This window comes from Bufo gargarizans, chromosome 6 (genome assembly GCF_014858855.1).
Source record: "Bufo gargarizans isolate SCDJY-AF-19 chromosome 6, ASM1485885v1, whole genome shotgun sequence".
In the NCBI taxonomy this organism is placed as follows: domain Eukaryota; kingdom Metazoa; phylum Chordata; class Amphibia; order Anura; family Bufonidae; genus Bufo; species Bufo gargarizans.
In genome coordinates, this window is record NC_058085.1 from 97,034,159 (window position 1) to 97,051,716 (window position 17,558).

The 17,558-nt window shown below is 42.6% G+C and overlaps 1 protein-coding gene across 1 annotated transcript in view; it reads right to left on the reverse strand.

Moving 5' to 3' along the window:
* LOC122941727 (fer-1-like protein 4) overlaps nt 1-17,558 on the reverse strand; it is a 178,720-nt gene that overhangs the window by 124,720 nt on the left and 36,442 nt on the right. Inside the window, exons 7-8 of the mRNA XM_044299133.1 lie at nt 14,695-14,841; nt 14,439-14,496 (exon numbers count right to left, since the gene is read on the reverse strand). Of these exons, the coding sequence (XP_044155068.1) occupies nt 14,439-14,496; nt 14,695-14,841 (205 nt within the window). The remainder of the gene's footprint in view (nt 1-14,438; nt 14,497-14,694; nt 14,842-17,558) is intronic.

The window sequence follows — 17,558 nt, forward strand, 5'->3', positions numbered from 1 at the left end:
GCTGCTGCCATTGCCCGCGCCAAAGCAGAAGCAGCAAAGGCAAAAGCCAGCTTCATAGAACAAGAGGTGCAGATAAAGCTAGAGAAAGCGCAACTTGAAGCTTCTCTAGAAAAACTGGCCGCAGATAAAGAGACAGCAGCTGCCATAGCGGAAGCAGAGTATCTAGAAGCCACGGAACTTCAGGAAACCAAGAGTCATCGCAGCAATGTCCATCCAGAAGTTGAATACCAAGATCCAGAACAGCGTACCTTACAATATGTCTATCAACATTCCAAGTCGGACGACGACCCAGATCCACAGCTTAATACAAAGCGGTTTGTTGACAAGCCAAGCCTACCTGCTTATTTGGATCATTAGAAAGTCGACTATCGGTCTCCTTGCAGCAGACTAGAGAATACACATCAGAGTGAAACTGCCTACAACAACTTCTCTCCAGAACAGAGAATCAGAAATCCGCCCCTGCTAAGAGAGATGCCCTTTGCTTCAGAACGGTATTACACAGACAGGATTAAACCAGAGACTTCCAACAGGTATGGCCATGCACCACACATTCACTCTGACAACACACCACCAGCCGGTTCCAGCGCCAATCAAGCCACAATGGACTTTGCCAGGTTCCTTGCTCGACGTGAGCTGGTCAACAAGGGACTTGTAAAGTTCAGCGACCGTGCTGAGAACTATAGAGCTTGGCGAGCTTCCTTCCAAAATGCCATCAGAGACTTAGGTCTGTCTTGTAGTGAAGAACTGGATCTCCTGGTAAAATGGCTGGGAAGTGAGTCTGCCGAACACGCTAGAAGGATTAGAGACATCAATGTAAATTGTCCAGACATTGGTCTAAAAAGGGTCTGGGAGAGACTTAATGAGGTTTATGGCGCAGCAGAGGTCATAGAAAGCGCCTTATTTAAGAGAATTGAGGACTTTCCTAAAATAGTGAACAAAGGCTATTCAAAGCTTAGAGAGTTAAGTGACTTATTAATGGAACTGAGTGTAGCAAAGGCAGAAGGGGATCTGGTGGGATTGACATTTCTTGACACTGCTAGAGGTGTGAATCCCATAGTTCAGAAGCTCCCATACAACTTGCAAGAGAAGTGGGTCATGTATGGTTCTCGGTATAAACAGACTTACAATGTACCATTTCCTCCATTTAATGTGTTTGTAGATTTTGTCTCTGAACAAGCAAAAATCAGAAATGATCCTAGCTTTGATTTCATGATGTCATGTGCCACCACCTCACTCAGTAAACCTCGTAGGGCAACGGTGGAGGTCCACAAAACTAACGTTTCTTCCACAGGTGCAGTCCATAAAGAGTTCAGCTCCTATCAAGGAGGAGACAAACCCAAGGACCCGACCAGACAGTGTCCCTTACACAGGAAGCCTCATTCTCTACTTAAGTGCAGAACCTTCAGAGAAAAGTCACTGGAAGACCGCAAGACCTTCCTCAAGGAGAACAACATCTGTTTTAAATGCTGCTCGTCAACTTCGCACTTCGCCAGGGACTGTGAGGTTAGTGCAAAGTGTGCCGAATGTGACAGCTCAAACCATAACACAGCTCTACACCCTGGGCCACCATCGTGGGCTTCATCTAAAACCCAAGAGCAAAGCGGGGAGCTGAAGGACACAAATACTGACACTTTGGCAGTTACTTCTAAATGTACAGAGGTTTGCAGAGACCTCAGAGGAGGCAGATCCTGCTCTAAAATCTCCCTAGTGAAGGTTTACCCAGCAGACGACCGAAGCAAAGCCATCAAAGTGTATGCAATTCTAGACGATCAAAGCAACAGGTCGTTAGCGAAGTCTGCCTTCTTTGATAGCTTCGACATCAAAGGACCCGGTGCCCCCTACTCTCTAAGAACTTGTGCTGGTACTGTGGAAACAGCCGGAAGAAGGGCAAGCGGCTACATAGTTGAGTCCAGCGATGGTCAAGTGCGTCTGCCTTTACCAACTATACTGGAATGTAACCAGATTCCTGACAACAGGTCCGAGATACCCACGCCAGAAGTAGCAGCGCATCAGCCTCACCTGAAGCGTATAGGACACCTGATCCCGAAAGTTCACATCTTCGGCAATAGTCCTTCTCCTGCAGTCGCTATCTATGGATTAAGACGCGCAGTTCAGAAAGTAGAAGAAAAGTACGGAGCGGATGTCAGACTCTTTGTAGAGAAGGACTTCTATGTGGATGACGGTCTGAAATCAATGCCCTCAGATGAGACTGCAATCAGTCTTCTTAAAAGAACCCAGGAGATGCTCTCTCTGTCTAACCTGAGGCTACACAAGATCGCTTCTAACAGCCAGAAATTGATGGAAGCCTTTCCTTCTCAGGACCATTCAGAAGACTTGAAGGATTTAGACCTAGGCTTTGACTCGCCTCCGATGCAACGGAGCCTTGGCCTACTATGGGACATAAAAGCTGATACTTTCACTTTCCAGGTTAGCAAAGAAGAAAAACCCTTTACTCGCAGAGGAGTACTGTCGGCCATAAGCAGTTTATATGACCCACTGGGATTTGCAGCTCCTATACTCATCGAAGGTAAAGCTATGTTAAGAGACTTCACCAGAGAAGGGTCGAACTGGGACACTCCCCTTCCCATGAAGGAAAGAACCACGTGGGTGGCCTGGAAGAATTCCCTTACAGCCTTATCGGATCTTCACATAGCACGTCCATATGTTTCTATACCAACTACCAAGGTTGAGACACAAAAACTTTGTGTTTTCTGCGATGCTTCAGTCAAAGCAATTGCGGCGGTAGCTTACTTGAAGACGTTAGATGCCAGCGGACAATGCCATGTAGGGTTCGTCATGAGTAAAGCAAAACTAACGCCACTCCAGGAACACACAATACCACGCCTGGAACTATGTGCCGCGGTGTTAGCGGTGGAGTTAGCCGAACTCATCGCTACAGAAATGGACCTAGAGATTAAAGATTCTGAGTTCTATACAGATAGCAAGATAGTACTGGGATATATCTGTAATGAATCTAGACGCTTCTATGTCTACGTCAACAACAGAGTTCTAAGGATCAGAAGATCTACCTCTCCTGAACAATGGAAATATGTACCTACTCATCTCAACCCTGCAGACCAAGCAACCAGATCCGTCACTGCTGACCGTCTCAAGGATACAATTTGGTTTACAGGCCCCACCTTTTTGTATAAACCGACGCCCAACACAACAGAAACTGCCATGTTTGAACTAGTAGACCTCCATGCTGATGTTGAGATACGTCCTCAGGTATCTGTGTTACATATGGAGACTCTGGACCACCACCTGAAATCCCACAGATTCAGTAGGTTCTCTACTTGGAGATCTCTTGTCCGTGCCATCACTTGCCTGACCCACATTGCTCGGTCGTACAAAGCAACCTCATCGGCAGATAAAGATATCTGTAGAGGTTGGCATCATTGTAAACATGTCTACACAGCTCTCGATCTAGAGCGGTCAAAAAATGTAATTATCCAGGCTGTACAGCATGAAACCTATGCTACGGAAATCGACTGTGTCGTCAGCCAAAGACCCGTGCCTAAAGGTAGTGTTTTAAGGAAACTAGACCCAGTGATCGATGGATGGGCTCTTAAGGGTAGGTGGACGCCTTATGGAAGCCGATGTAGGCCTAACAGAGAAACATCCTGTGATAGTTCCTGGACAGCATCATATAGCTACTCTGCTCGTGTAACATTACCACGAACAGACAAAGCACCAAGGTCGTCTGTTTACTGAAGGAGCTCTAAGAACAGCTGGAATGTGGATAGTTGGAGCTAAAAGATGTGTATGCAGATTCATATTTAAATGTGTTACCTGTCGGAAACTCTGTGGTATGTCACAGGCACCGAAGATGGCAAACCTCCCGTATGACCGACTAAGTATGGATCCACCCTTCACCAATGTTGGCCTAGACGTGTTTGGACCTTGGCCTGTGGTTGTCCGACAAACCAGGGGAGGCCGTGCGCACGGGAAACGTTGGGCGATTATGTTCACCTGTCTGTCCATCAGAGCTGTCCATATTGAAGTAATTGAATCTATGGATACTTCTTGTTTCATTAATGCTTTCCGACGTTTCATTGCCATTAGAGGACCTGTCAAACACATTCGTTCTGACCGAGGCACAAACTTTGTCGGAGCAGCAAGAGAACTACAATTCTCTTCCAACTTGGATGTTAACAACATAGAAAGATACCTCAGTGAACGAGGATGTACTTGGACCTTCAACCCACCACACTCTTCTCACATGGGAGGTGCTTGGGAGAGGATGATAGGCATTGCACGGAGAATCCTCGACTCAATCTTCTTACAAGAAGGATCTTCAAAGCTGACTCATGAAAGCCTGACTACCTTCATGGCAGAAGTATTGGCTATCATAAATGCCAGACCGCTAACCCCGATTTCTAGCGATCCTGATGACCCAACAGTTCTCACACCCGCCACACTGCTTACCCAAAAGACTGAACAAATTTGTGCTCCACCTGGAGAATTCAATTCCAAAGATCTTTACAAAAATCGATGGAGACAAGTACAGAGTCTCTCAAACTCGTTCTGGGACAAGTGGAAAAAGCAATACATTCCCACTCTGCAACCGAGGAGAAAGTGGCAAACCAACAAGCCTAACCTCCAGACTGGCGATGTAGTCCTAATGAAAGACTGCCAGTCACGGAGAAACGAGTGGCCGTTAGGACTTGTGACTAAGACATTCCCAAGTAAGGACGGAATTATACGCAAAGTAGAATTGAAAATATGGAGACAGGGAGAGACCAAATTGTTCCTCAGACCAGTAGGAGAACTCATTCTACTGTTTGCACCAAAAGAATACAATAGTGACGTCGGTTGACGTCAAGCGGGGAGTGTTCTGTCCCCAGATTCAGTTCCAGTTGTTTCTGTCTCTTTATCAGTTGACATGGCATTTTAACTGTTGTAATTCATTTGCATTACATTGTGTCGTAACAGCACCATCTATTGATGAGTTTAGGTATTTCACCCAGCCTGTTTTTCTCTATGCATTATGGGAGTCCCAGTGCATTGTGGGTAGTTCCTGGTTCTTGCTAGTCTTGTGCTGGTACAGCAAGCAGCCACCATCTTATGTCTCAGCAATCATGCTCTCTCACTGGTTTTCCTGTCACATCATCTGTTATTCAGCCTGTTTTTGAGCATAGTCGGTAAGAGCACTATCTATGTGTCATTTACTGCATTTTATTATGTTTCTTGTATTGATAGCTCATTACTATCATTGTATTATATCATATACTGAATGTATAGCAGGTTAATCTGTGTTTTATGCCATATACCATGGTATTTATGTTCTAAAATACTACTGTTTTATTCTGTAGTTTCACCTTTTCTGTCAGTCTACGAGCAATAAAGAGAACCTTAAAGCGGAACAGTCTCTTTTCTCTCAGAGGACAAAAAGGTTTAGCTACATGTCAGATTACACACCGTGCTAACGTGTATGAGGACAGTATACCTAGCCTGTAATCAAGCTAGTCTCTCCTGCTTCCTGACGTTATTTTGTGCATCAACCACTGGCTTCCTTCTGACTACGGTATTTGTCTTCTCCTGCTTGCTGATGTTATTCTGTGCATCGACCACTGGCTTTCTTCTGACTATGTTACCCCAGGTAGTTGCTATAAAGACTCCGAACCAGACCTGGATCGTTACAGAATAATCTCGCCCAAAAATGTAGTCTGTTGTGACCACCTTGAGGCAACAAGTGTCTGAGCTTCAAGAATTTGGTTGCAAGTTACAAACCCTGGTGCTGGATCAACAACAAGAAATAAATGAACTGCAAAAACAACTTCTGGATATGAGCAACTCAGGTTCTGATTTAAATACCCGCATGCCTCAAAATTCAATGGGGATCGTCACCAGTACCAAGGATTGCTTAATCAACGCCGCATATACTTTCAAATTCAACCTGCTCCTTTTACAAACCGGATTCCCAAAAAGTTGGGACACTATACAAATCGTGAATAAAAACTGAATGCAATGATGTGGAGATGGCAAATGTCAATATTTTATTTGTAATAGAACGTAGATGGCAGATCAAACGTTTAATCCGAGTAAATGTATCATTTTAAAGGAAAAATACGTTGGGACAAGTAGCAATAAGAGGCTGGAAAAAGTAAATTTGAGCATAACGAAGAGCTGGAAGACCAATTAACACTAATTAGGTCAATTGGCAACAAGATTGGGTATAAAAAGAGCTTCTCAGAGTGGCAGTGTCTCTCAGAAGCCAAGATGGGTAGAGGATCACCAATTCCCACAATGTTGCGCAGAAAGATAGTGGCGCAATATCAGAAAGGTGTTACCCAGTGAAAAATTGCAAAGACTTTGCATCTATCATCATCAACTGTGCATAACATCATCCGAAGATTCAGAGAATCTGGAACAATCTCTGTGCGTAAGGGTCAAGGCTGTAAAACCATACTGGATGCCCGTGATCTCCGGGCCCTTAAACGACACTGCACCACAAACAGGAATGCTACTGTAAAGGAAATCACAGAATGGGCTCGGAAATACTTCCAGAAACCATTGTCAGTGAACACAATCCACCGTGCCATCCGCCGTTGCCAGCTGAAACTCTACAGTGCAAAGAAGAAGCCATTTCTAAGCAAGATCCACAAGCTCAGGCTGTTTTCACTGGGCCAGGGATCATTTAAAATGGAGTGTGGCAAAATAGAAGACTGTTCTGTGGTCAGACGAGTCACGATTCGAAGTTCTTTTTGGAAATCTGGGACGCCATGTCATCCGGACCAAAGAGGACAAGGACAACCCAAGTTGTTATCAGCGCTCAGTTCAGAAGCCTGCATCTCTGATGGTATGGGGTTGCATGAGTGCGTGTGGCATGGGCAGCTTGCATGTCTGGAGAGGCACCATTAATGCAGAAATATATATTCAGGTTCTAGACAAACATATGCTCCCATCCAGACGTCATCTCTTTCAGGGAAGACCCTGCATTTTTCAACAAGATAATGCCAGACCACATTCTGCATCAATCACAACATCATGGCTGCGTAGGAGAAGGATCCGGGTACTGAAATGGCCAGTCTGCAGTCCAGATCTTTCACCTATAGAGAACATTTGGCGCATCATAAAGAGGAAGGTGCAACAAAGAAGGCCCAAGACGATTGAACAGTTAGAGGCCTGTATTAGACAAGAATGGGAGAGCATTCCTATTTCTAAACTTGAGAAACTGGTCTCCTTGGTCCCCAGACGTCTGTTGAGTGTTGTAAGAAGAAGGGGAGATGCCACACAGTGGTGAAAATGGCCTTGTCCCAACTTTTTGGGGATTTGTTGACACCATGAAATTCTGATTCAACATATTTTTCCCTTAAAATGGTACATTTTCTCAGTTTAAACTTTTGTTCCGTGATTTATGTTCTATTCTGAATAAAATATTAGAAGTTGGCACCTCCACATCATTGCATTCAGTATTTATTCACGATTTGTATAGTGTCCCAACTTTTTTGGAATCCGGTTTGTACTAGTGACAGTGAAAAAGTGCTATTTATCATGAATCTTCTGACAGTTATCTGCTATGGATCAAGTTTTTGATGACCCTAATCGTTGTGCCACAGCTGAGACCAAATTGCATAATCTTCGACAAGGACGTCGCTCAGTTGCTGAATACACAGCGGAATTTCATTGTTGGGTAGCTGACACCACATGGAATCTAGCAGCCCAAAGGAGTCTATTTCGACAAGGATTATCAGAGCTAGTAAAGGATGAGCTTGCCAGAGTTGAGACTCCTGATGATTTATAGGATTTTATTCAACTGTGCATCCGAATTGATCAGAGACTTACTGAACGTAGAAAAGAGAGACTGCGGAAATTTGTAAACAGACCCACCTACTCATTCAGTCACTCAGCATTGAACACACAGCAAAAGACTGAATCCTTACCAGAACCTATGCAGATTGAGGTCATCCGAAAACCTCTTATTGCAGAGGAGAAAAAGAGGCGCCGTACCGAAAATCTGTGCCTCTATTGTGGGGGCTCAGGACATTATGCCATTAACTGTCCCAACCGGTTTCAAAGGTCTATAGCCTGCACTAGTGCTAAGGCAGATAGCAATCTTGAACTTTCTGAACTGCCGGATTCAGTTAAGCAGACCATCTCATCTGTAACCCAAGAGAAAAACTAAATGTATTCATCATCTTATCATTTTGTCATTCTGATACAGGTCATAATTGGGAACCATAAAATGCAATGCTCTGCCATGTTAGATTCTGGGGCAGGAGGGAATTTCATGGACTTGCAATTTGCACTTGATAATAACATAAATAACAAAATCCTTGCCAATTGATATGGAAATTGTTGATGGATCACCTTTATCATCTGGACCTGTAACTCACGAGAAATCTGTATTGAACCTGATCATCATGAAACTATTAGTTTTCATTTGATTTCTTCTTCCAAGTTTCTGGTTATTTTAGAAATTCTGTGGTTTGCTATCCATAATCCTTCTATTAACTGGGAATCAAGGAATGTTACATTTCCTTCTGAATACTGCAAGGGACAATTGTCATATAAGTTTATCCATCCAAAAACAAATAAAAGTTTCCAAAATTCCTCATCAGAGTTATGATAAATTGCCACCTAAATATCAGCAGGTTAGTGATGTCTGCAGCAAGAAAAAAGCTGAACAACTACCTCCTCATCGTCCCTACGATTGTCCCATCGAGTTGCTTCCTGGAGCTACTATTCCTTTTGGTAGAATTTACAATCTCTCTCTGAACCAGAAATAAAAGTGCTCAGAGAATACTTGAATAGATGAAAATTTTAAGAAAGGCTTCATTCGACCTTCTTCATCTCCAGCTGGGGCACCTTTGTTCTTTGTAGAAAAAAAAGACTCAACCTTGAGACCATGCATTGACTACAGAGAACTAAATAAGATAACTATTAAAAATCATTAAGCTCTAATTCCTAAGCTGCTGGAAAGACTCCGGTCTGCTAATATTTTTACCAAACTTGATTTAGGAGGGGCCTATAATTTCATACGCATTCGTCCAGGGGAGTGGAAGACCGCCTTTAGAACTAGATACGGACATTTTGAATATCTGGTTTTGCCATTCGGCCTCGCTAATGCTCCTGCAACATTTCAACATTTTGTTAATGATGTGTTTTGAGACTTGTTGGACCAATTTTTTGTTGTGTAACTTGATGACATTGTTATATTTTCAGACACCTTGGAGGAACATCGCAGACATGTTCAGTTAGTCTTGGAACGTCTACTGGAAAATGATCTTTATAACAAACTAGAAAAATGTGAATTCGAACAAACAAAAATCCAATTTCTTGGATATGTCATCTCCCCAGAAGGTCTGAGTATGGATCCTAGTAAAATTAAAGCTGTAATAGATTGGCCCACTCCAAGGAATCTTAAAGATGTTCAGCGATTTATAGGGTTTGCAAATTTCTACAGGAGATTCATAAAATATTTTTCTAAAATCATCTTATCAGTCACTTTACTCACAAAGAAAAAACAAGTATTTTCATGGTCTCCAGAGGCACAAGTTGCTTTTGACCAGCTAAAAACTCTCTTTACTTCTGCATCCATAGTGGTCAATTCAAATCCTGAATTGCCTTTTGTGGTTGAAGTAGATGCCTCCGACTCTGCAGTGTCCATCCATGTGCTTTTCTTTCTCATACCATGTCATCGGCAGAAAGATATTATGACATAGGAAACAAAGAACTGTTGGCCATTAAAGTTGCTTTCTCTGAGTGTAGACATCTTGGAAGGAGCTAATCACCCAGTGACTGTCCTTACTGACCACAAAAATTTAGAGTTCATTCATACAGCTAAGGAACTGTCTGCAAGGCAAGTAAGATGGGCCTTTTTTAATCTAGATTTAATTTCATCATTTCTTATCGGCCAGGTTCAAGAAATGGCAAAGCTGATGCCTTGTCCAGGAATCTTGCTGAACCACATGAGGGGTCTAAAACAGAGTCTACTATTTTATCTTCCAAAAATTTTATAGGAATACTGGACTCTAAAGAACTTTTAACCATGTTCAGAGAGGGATACCAGAATGACTCTTTTCTCAACCATCCTTCCAAAGATGTGGACCTTTCCTTTAAAGAGGGGGTTTGCAAGCAGGAACACAGAATATATGTCCCTGAATCTGCTCTGTCCTCAAATTGGTCCACGATTCTAAAATTGCAGGGCACCTTGGAGTTATGAAAACGTATGACCTACTACTTTGTTCATTTTGGTGGCCTAATTGTAAGAACGATGTTAGAAAATATGTTTCCTCCTGTTTAACATGTGCACGAAACAAGACACCGCAATCTCCTCCTCTAGGTCTTCTTAAACCACTTCCAGTTCCATCCAGGCCTTGGGGATCAATTTCCATGGATTTTATTGTGGACCTGCCTCCTTCTAAAGAAATGACTACCATCCTTGTTGTTGTGGACCGACTCACAAATTTAGCCTTTTTCAATCCAATTAGAAGAATTCCTACTGCAGAACAAACTGCAGAATTAATGATTAAGAAGATATTTAGGTTGCATGGAATTCCTGACAATGTAATTTCAGATAGAGGTGTTCAATTCACATCAAGATTTTGGAAGAACTTCTGTACAGCCTTAGGAGTTACATATCATTTGTCTTCTGCTTTCCATCCTCAGTCCAATGGCCAGATGGAAAGAACAAATCAAACTCTGGAACAATACCTCCACTGTTTTATTTCCTACCTTCAAGATGATTGGGTGGACTATTTACAAAACAGCAGAATTTGCATACAACAACTCTAAACATAGTGCTACATCTCAAAGTCCATTTTTGGCAAACTTTGGCTTACATCCAGTATTTATTCCTAAACTCCCTCTTAGTACACCTATTCCTGCTGTTACTCACAGACTAATGAAATTGCAAGAAACCCAGAAGAAACTAATAGAGATGCTACAAGAAGCCCAAGAATACTATAAGAAAGCAGCTAATCTTGCCTGCTTCCTGATGTTATTCTGTGCATTGACCACTGGCTTCCTTCTGACTACGGTATTTGCCTTCTCCTGCTTGCTGACGTTATTCTGTCCATCGACCACTGGCTTCCTTATGACTAGTTACCCCAGGTAGTTGCTATAAAGACTCCTAACCAGACCTGGACCGTTACAACTGGGGGCTCTATAGGAGGGACTTATAGATCCACCATATTTCTACTAAGAGCACTATGTATGGCTTTATTACTACTGAGGGTTCTGTAGAGAGCTTTATTACCACTGGGGGAACAATAGGGGGCCTTATTTCTACTGCAGGGTCTGTGAGGGTATTATTAATACTGGAGGGTTTTTATACTAATGGGAGCACTCTTAGGGAGCGTTATCATGGTTGGGGGCCCTGTAGGGGGCAGTATTACTAATAAGGGCATGCTTGGGAGCATTATCACGGTTGGGGGCACTATAGGGGGGAGTATTACTAATTAGGGCATTCTAGAAAGGAATTACTATTGGTGGGACTATGAGGAGCACTATTACTATGGGGGGAAGCACTAATTTTTCTTCAGGATAGTATTTGGGGTTATTGGGGAGCACAGCGAGCAGCATGATAACACTGTGGGGACTCCAGTTTGGGAGATGATAATAGAAATGTGAGGAAGCTAAGATGTCTCTGTGTCACACTCTGCAGAGACAAGGCGCGGCTGAGAGAAGTTGTCCGGACCGAATGGAGAAGATGTACATCAGAGGAGACGTCACCAGTGAGTCACTGGATGTGACAGGTATGTCTTGCTGTATAGCAAGTACAGCAAAATGCAGTGTGTGGGGGAAGGGGAGGGTGTAACTTAGAGAACTGGGCCATAATTATTGGGGCTTGGGCCCCGGAACTTTTGAGACCCTAGCAAGCCCCTGGCTAATCTGTTAATCAGCTTATGTTATAATCCTTGCTGTTTGGCTCACTTGCAGCCTAAGTGTCAAGGTTCATTTTGAGCTGTGCTGCCTGTTTGTGCCTTATGCCTGTCTGCCTGCCTGTTTTAAACCTTGGACTCTGTACCTGCCTGTTCTGCTTATTTGTCTCCTTGGACTCTGTTCATACCTGCCTGTTCTGCCTGCTTGACTCCTTGGACTCTGCTCGTATCTGCCTGTTCTTCCTGTTTGAATCCTTGAACTCTATACCTGCCTGTTCTGCCTGCTTGACTCCTTGGACTCAGCTTGTATCTGCCTGTTCTTCCTGCTTGAATCCTTGAAATCTCTTTGTACCCGCCTGTTCTGCCTACTTGATTCTTTGTACTCTGTTTGTACTTGTACAATCTGCCTGCTTGATTCCTGTGGACTTTGTGTTAATCCTTAGACTGTTAGTACCTGCCTGTTGATTCCTCTGGACTCTGTGTTAATTCTGGACTCTGTTCATACCTGCCTGCTTTCATGCATTCATCTACAAGATTCCACATGCATATGTTGTATTGCGTTATGTGGAATCGGAATGGTTGCTTATTCACTACCATCAGCTTTCAATAAAGTAATGTCAAACCCTACTAGTTGTACAACTTCTTTCTTATTTTGTCCCATACTACCAGCTATATTGATTTATTCTGAAACCCAATCAGAAGGAAAAGCTAGCTACTTCTCCCTTAATGATAGAATTATTGACATATACAGTCAGGTCCATAAATATTGAGACATCAACACTACTCTAACATTTTTGGCTCTATACACCACCACAATTGATTTGAAATGAAACAAACAAGATGTGCTTTAACTGCAGACTGTGAGCTTTAATTTGAGGGTATTTACATCCAAATCAGGTGAAGGAATTACAAACAGTTTGCATATGTGCCTCCCACTTGTTAAGGGTCCAAAAGTAATGGGACAATTGGCTTCTCAGCTGTTCCATGGCCAGGTGTGTGTTATTCCCTCATTATCTCAATTACAATGAGAAAAAGGTACATAGTTCATTTCAAGTGTGCTATTTGCATTTGGAATCTGTTGCTGTCAACTCTCAAGATGAGATCCGAAGAGCTGTCACCATCAGTGAAGCAAGCCATCATTAGGCTGAAAAAACAAAACAAACCCACCAGAGAGATAGCAAAAACGAAGGAACACACCGGTGAGCTCAGCAACACCAAAAGACCCGGAAGACCATGGAAAACAACTGTGGTGGATGACCGAAGAATTCTTTCCCTGGTGAAGAAAACACCCTTCACAACAGTTGGCCAGATCAAGAACACTCTCCAGGAGGTAGGTGTATGTGTGTCAAGTCAACAATCAAGAGAAGACTTCACCAGAGTGAATACAGGGGGCTCACCACAAGATGTAAACCATTGGTGAGCCTCAAAAACAGGAAGGCCAGATTAGAGTTTGCCAAATGACATCTAAAAAGCTTTCACAGTTCTGGAACAACATCCTATGGACAGATGAGACCAAGATCAACTTGTACAAGAGTGATGGGAAGAGAAGAGTATGGAGAAGGAAAGGAACTGCTCATGATCCTAAGCATACCACCTCATCAGTGAAGCATGGTGGTGGTACTGGTTCTCTTGTATTTATTGATAATGTGACTGCTGACAAAAGCAGCAGGATGAATTCTGAAGTGTTTCGGGCAATATTAGCCAAATGCTTCAGGACTCATTGGACGGCTCTTCACAGTGCAGATGGATAATGACCCAAAGCATACTGCAAAAGCAAACAAAGAGTATTTTAAGGGAAAGAAGTGGAATGTTATGCAATGGCCAAGTCAATCACCTGACCTGAATCCGATTGAGCATGCATTTCACTTGCTGAAGACAAAACTGAAGGGAAAATCCCCCAAGAACAAGCAGGAACTGAAGACAGTTGTAGTAGAGGCCTGGCAGAGCATCACCAGGGATGAAATCAGCGTCTGGTGATGTCTATGCGTTGTAGACTTCAGGCTGTACTTGACTGCAAAGGATTTGCAACCAAGTATTAAAAAGTGAAAGTTTGATTTATGATTATTATTCTGTCCCATTACTTTTGGTCCCTTAACAAGTGGGAGGCACATATGCAAACTGTTGTAATTCATACACCGTTCACCAAATTAAAGCTGACAGTCTGCAGTTAAGCACATCTTGTTCGTTTCATTTCAAATCCATTGTGGTGGTCTATAGAGCCAAAATGTTAGAATTGTGTCGATGTCCCAATATTTATGGACCTGACTGTATTTCTCAAAATTATTTATTTTTTCCGCTTTGTGCCTGATCAGCTCCTGTTGGCTTATACAGGGGAGTCAAGGAAAACTAATGAAAGCAAAAGGGGTACAATGCTAAGCAGCACTCTGCAAACCCCTAAGGATTGATGAAACTATCAGTGCTTGGATCATCAATAATAGCAACTTTTGATATGTCTCTATGTCAGTGACTTGTTATGTTACCTACCTAGGCTATGCTCTAATGAACAATGTTCCTTTATTAAAGATTACAAGATGTACATTGGGGTGGAATTGTTGAAGTTAGTTTTGCTTGCACCTGAGTTGTCAAAATTTGTTGTTACAATTACCATACCTGGAAGTTTCTTGGTTTTGGATTTGCTGCAGAATCTCTCACCGGAATAGAACATCGGCTGTAAAAGAAAAATATGAAGTGATTGTGGATGTGATCATGGCAAAGTCTTGCCTAGGTCAATTATTCTAACAGCAGGGAGATCCGAATTTGAGATTTTAGGTTAATACAAAGGGATTTTATTTCATGTTGTGTTTTGCACTAGGAATAGAATATCCTTTGGAAGTTTGGAGGCATCTAGATATGTGCTTAGTAATACCTCAAAACAGAAGAAAAAGTGATCCCAGAAATTTCTAGATCTGCCTCATCAAAGGAATCGTCCTCATCATCAGAACCTTTCACCAGACTTTTTCCTATGCGTACAGCATCCTTATCCCTTTTGCGAGCCTCTTCTTCAATATCCACCCTAGAAACAACAGGCATGATGTTTAATCCTAGGCAGACATTACCGTTATTAGTATCAACATTTATTTTGCATCAATAACATATTTGTAATTTGGAGATGAACCCTTTCGAATCCAACAGGGGCATACATAGAAATCACTGAACCCCGTAGCAAGAATCTAAATTGGGCCCCCATGCCCCTTTCATAGGCCCTCCCAATACCCGTTCCTGGCTAGTATACACAGTGGTGTACTGATATGTGAGGTATGAGGTATAGATAATTGCTTGGGATGAGCGACTTTACATCCGAAGTCGATTCGCATAAAACTTTGTGCTCCGTACAGTATTAGAATGTATTGGCTCCGATGAGCAGAAGTTATTACTTTGCGAAGTCTCACTTGGAACCGAACCCGAGTTTAGGAAGAAGAAAAATTATAAATCAATTTCTGAAGTTTTTATGCGAAGTCTCGCTAGACTTCGCAAAGTAATAACTTCGGCTCATCGGAGCCAATACATTCTAATATTTTACGGAGCGCTTGCTCTGTACAGTATTGAAACAACGTTTTATGCGAATCGACTTCGGATGTTACATCTGAAGTCGATTCGCTCATCCCTAATTATAGCTCGTACCTCACATATCATTACACTGCTGTGTATACTATACTGTATCTGATAGAGAAGTTTATAGTAATACAATTTTATGTGTTTTCCTTGGTGATTGATGTCAGCCTGGCGGAACTGCTAATTGCTGTGTCCAGTACCCTCGTCAATCAGCTATCACTGTAAGAAATGTATTTTAAAATAAAGGAAATGGTGTTATTCTCTCGAGCTAGATCTTTAGCTGCAGGACCAAAAAGGAAGGTAGGTCCTGACTTCCTATAAAACAAGTAAAAAGTATATATATAAATTTTTTGGTCTGCGCTGAAACAACTTTGATAGAAGCTTGCACAAAAACTACTGATTTTTCAGGTGGCTGTTCCACTTGATCTTCTTTCTCCACCTCCTCAGACTCTGAACCGACCAGCAACGAGCATATTCATCATTCCTCCCCAGTATATAAATCAGCCGGCATCAAACTTTAGCGTATGTTCCTTTAAAGGAAATCAACATAGAGAAGACCCGTAGGTAAAAGCATTCAGTATACTTTATTATACTCACAGAGTTTTCCTCTTTCAACAACGCATATACTTTTTTATTGTATATGCGTTGTTAAAAGAGGAAAACTCTGTGAGTATAATAAAGTATACTGAATGCTTTTACCTACGGGTCTTCTCTATGTTAATTTCCTTTAAAGGAACATACGATAACGTTTGCTGCCAGCTGATTTATATACTGGGGAGGAATGATGAATATGCTCGTTGCTGGTCGGTTCAGAGTCTGAGGAGGTGGAGAAAGAAGATCAAGTGGAACAGCCACCTGAAAAATCTGTAGTTTTTGTGCAAGCTTCTATCTAAATTGTTTCAGCGCGGAACAGATCTACAGCGATTAACATCCGACGCCTTTACCTTAACATGCTGATTCCGGTAGATAACCCAGGGGATAGAGTCATTTGTTCCTTAGATGCCGCTAAGGCATTCGATAGTATAGAGTGGGAGTATTTGTGGGAGGTACTAGAGAGGTTTGGTTTGAGGGATAACTTCATAGCATGGGTACGGTTGTTATATGGTGGGTTGTTATATGGTCGTCCCAACTTCAGCATATGAGGGGCTGAGAAAGGGGAGAGGAAGAGACCCAACATAGGCTACTGAGAGATTTTTTGATGGTATCAAATCTCTATGAGGCGTTAGAGGGAGACAAGCTAAAGCTGTCGGGTGTGGTGTTCCCTACACTGCGCCTCTTGCATAAAACATGGTTGAAAGTGAGGGACATGCAGGGCATTGAAGGTGTCACGCAGTATACTTCTATATGGGACACTCCGTGGTTGCCTCATTTAGGCTCTTTGCAGGAAATGGGGGGTTGGCGCAATAGGGGCATTATTAGAATCCACCAACTTATTGATAATACTGGTCTCAAATCTTATGAGCAACTCCAGACTGAAACTGGATTGCCGTCCTCCGATTTCTATAAGTACTTGCAGCTGCGCCATGCCTTCCGGACTGACCATGACGGTGGTATGTTGAGCATGGTACTTCAAAACAAGATTATTGCGTTTATAGAGAAGAGGGATTCCTCCAGGGATTCTCTTTGCTCTATCAGACCTTGCTGGATCTATTTCTGCAAGACCACTTGATTAATAGTAGGACAAAATGGGAAGCGAGATGGGGCCGTTAGAGGAAACTCAGTGGCAGGAGATATTGGAGAGGATTCCGCAGCTCTCTCTCAGCGAGGCCCATAGGCTGTCGCACCTATATCTAATACATAGAGTTTATAGAACTCCTCAGTTTCTGTTTAATATTGGACTTCGGTTGGACTCCAAATGCCCGCGATGCGGGGAGGAGTATGCGGGTATGCTGCACATGCTGTGGTCATGCTCAGCACTGGAAGGTTTTTGGCGCACAGTGCTGCATCTCATTAATTCTCTGTATGAAGTTACGCTGGATGTGACTCCATTTGTCTGTATATTGGGGTATGTGGAGGACTTGCCAATCACTGAACCCAGGAAGATAGCAGTGGCCAGAATGTTGTATATGGCTCGTAAGCTGATTGCTCAACATTGGCTGGATGAGGGTAGTCCTAGTAAAACCGAATTTATATCCAAGATTAATTGGTTACTTAATCTGGAACGAAGGGTCTATAGGA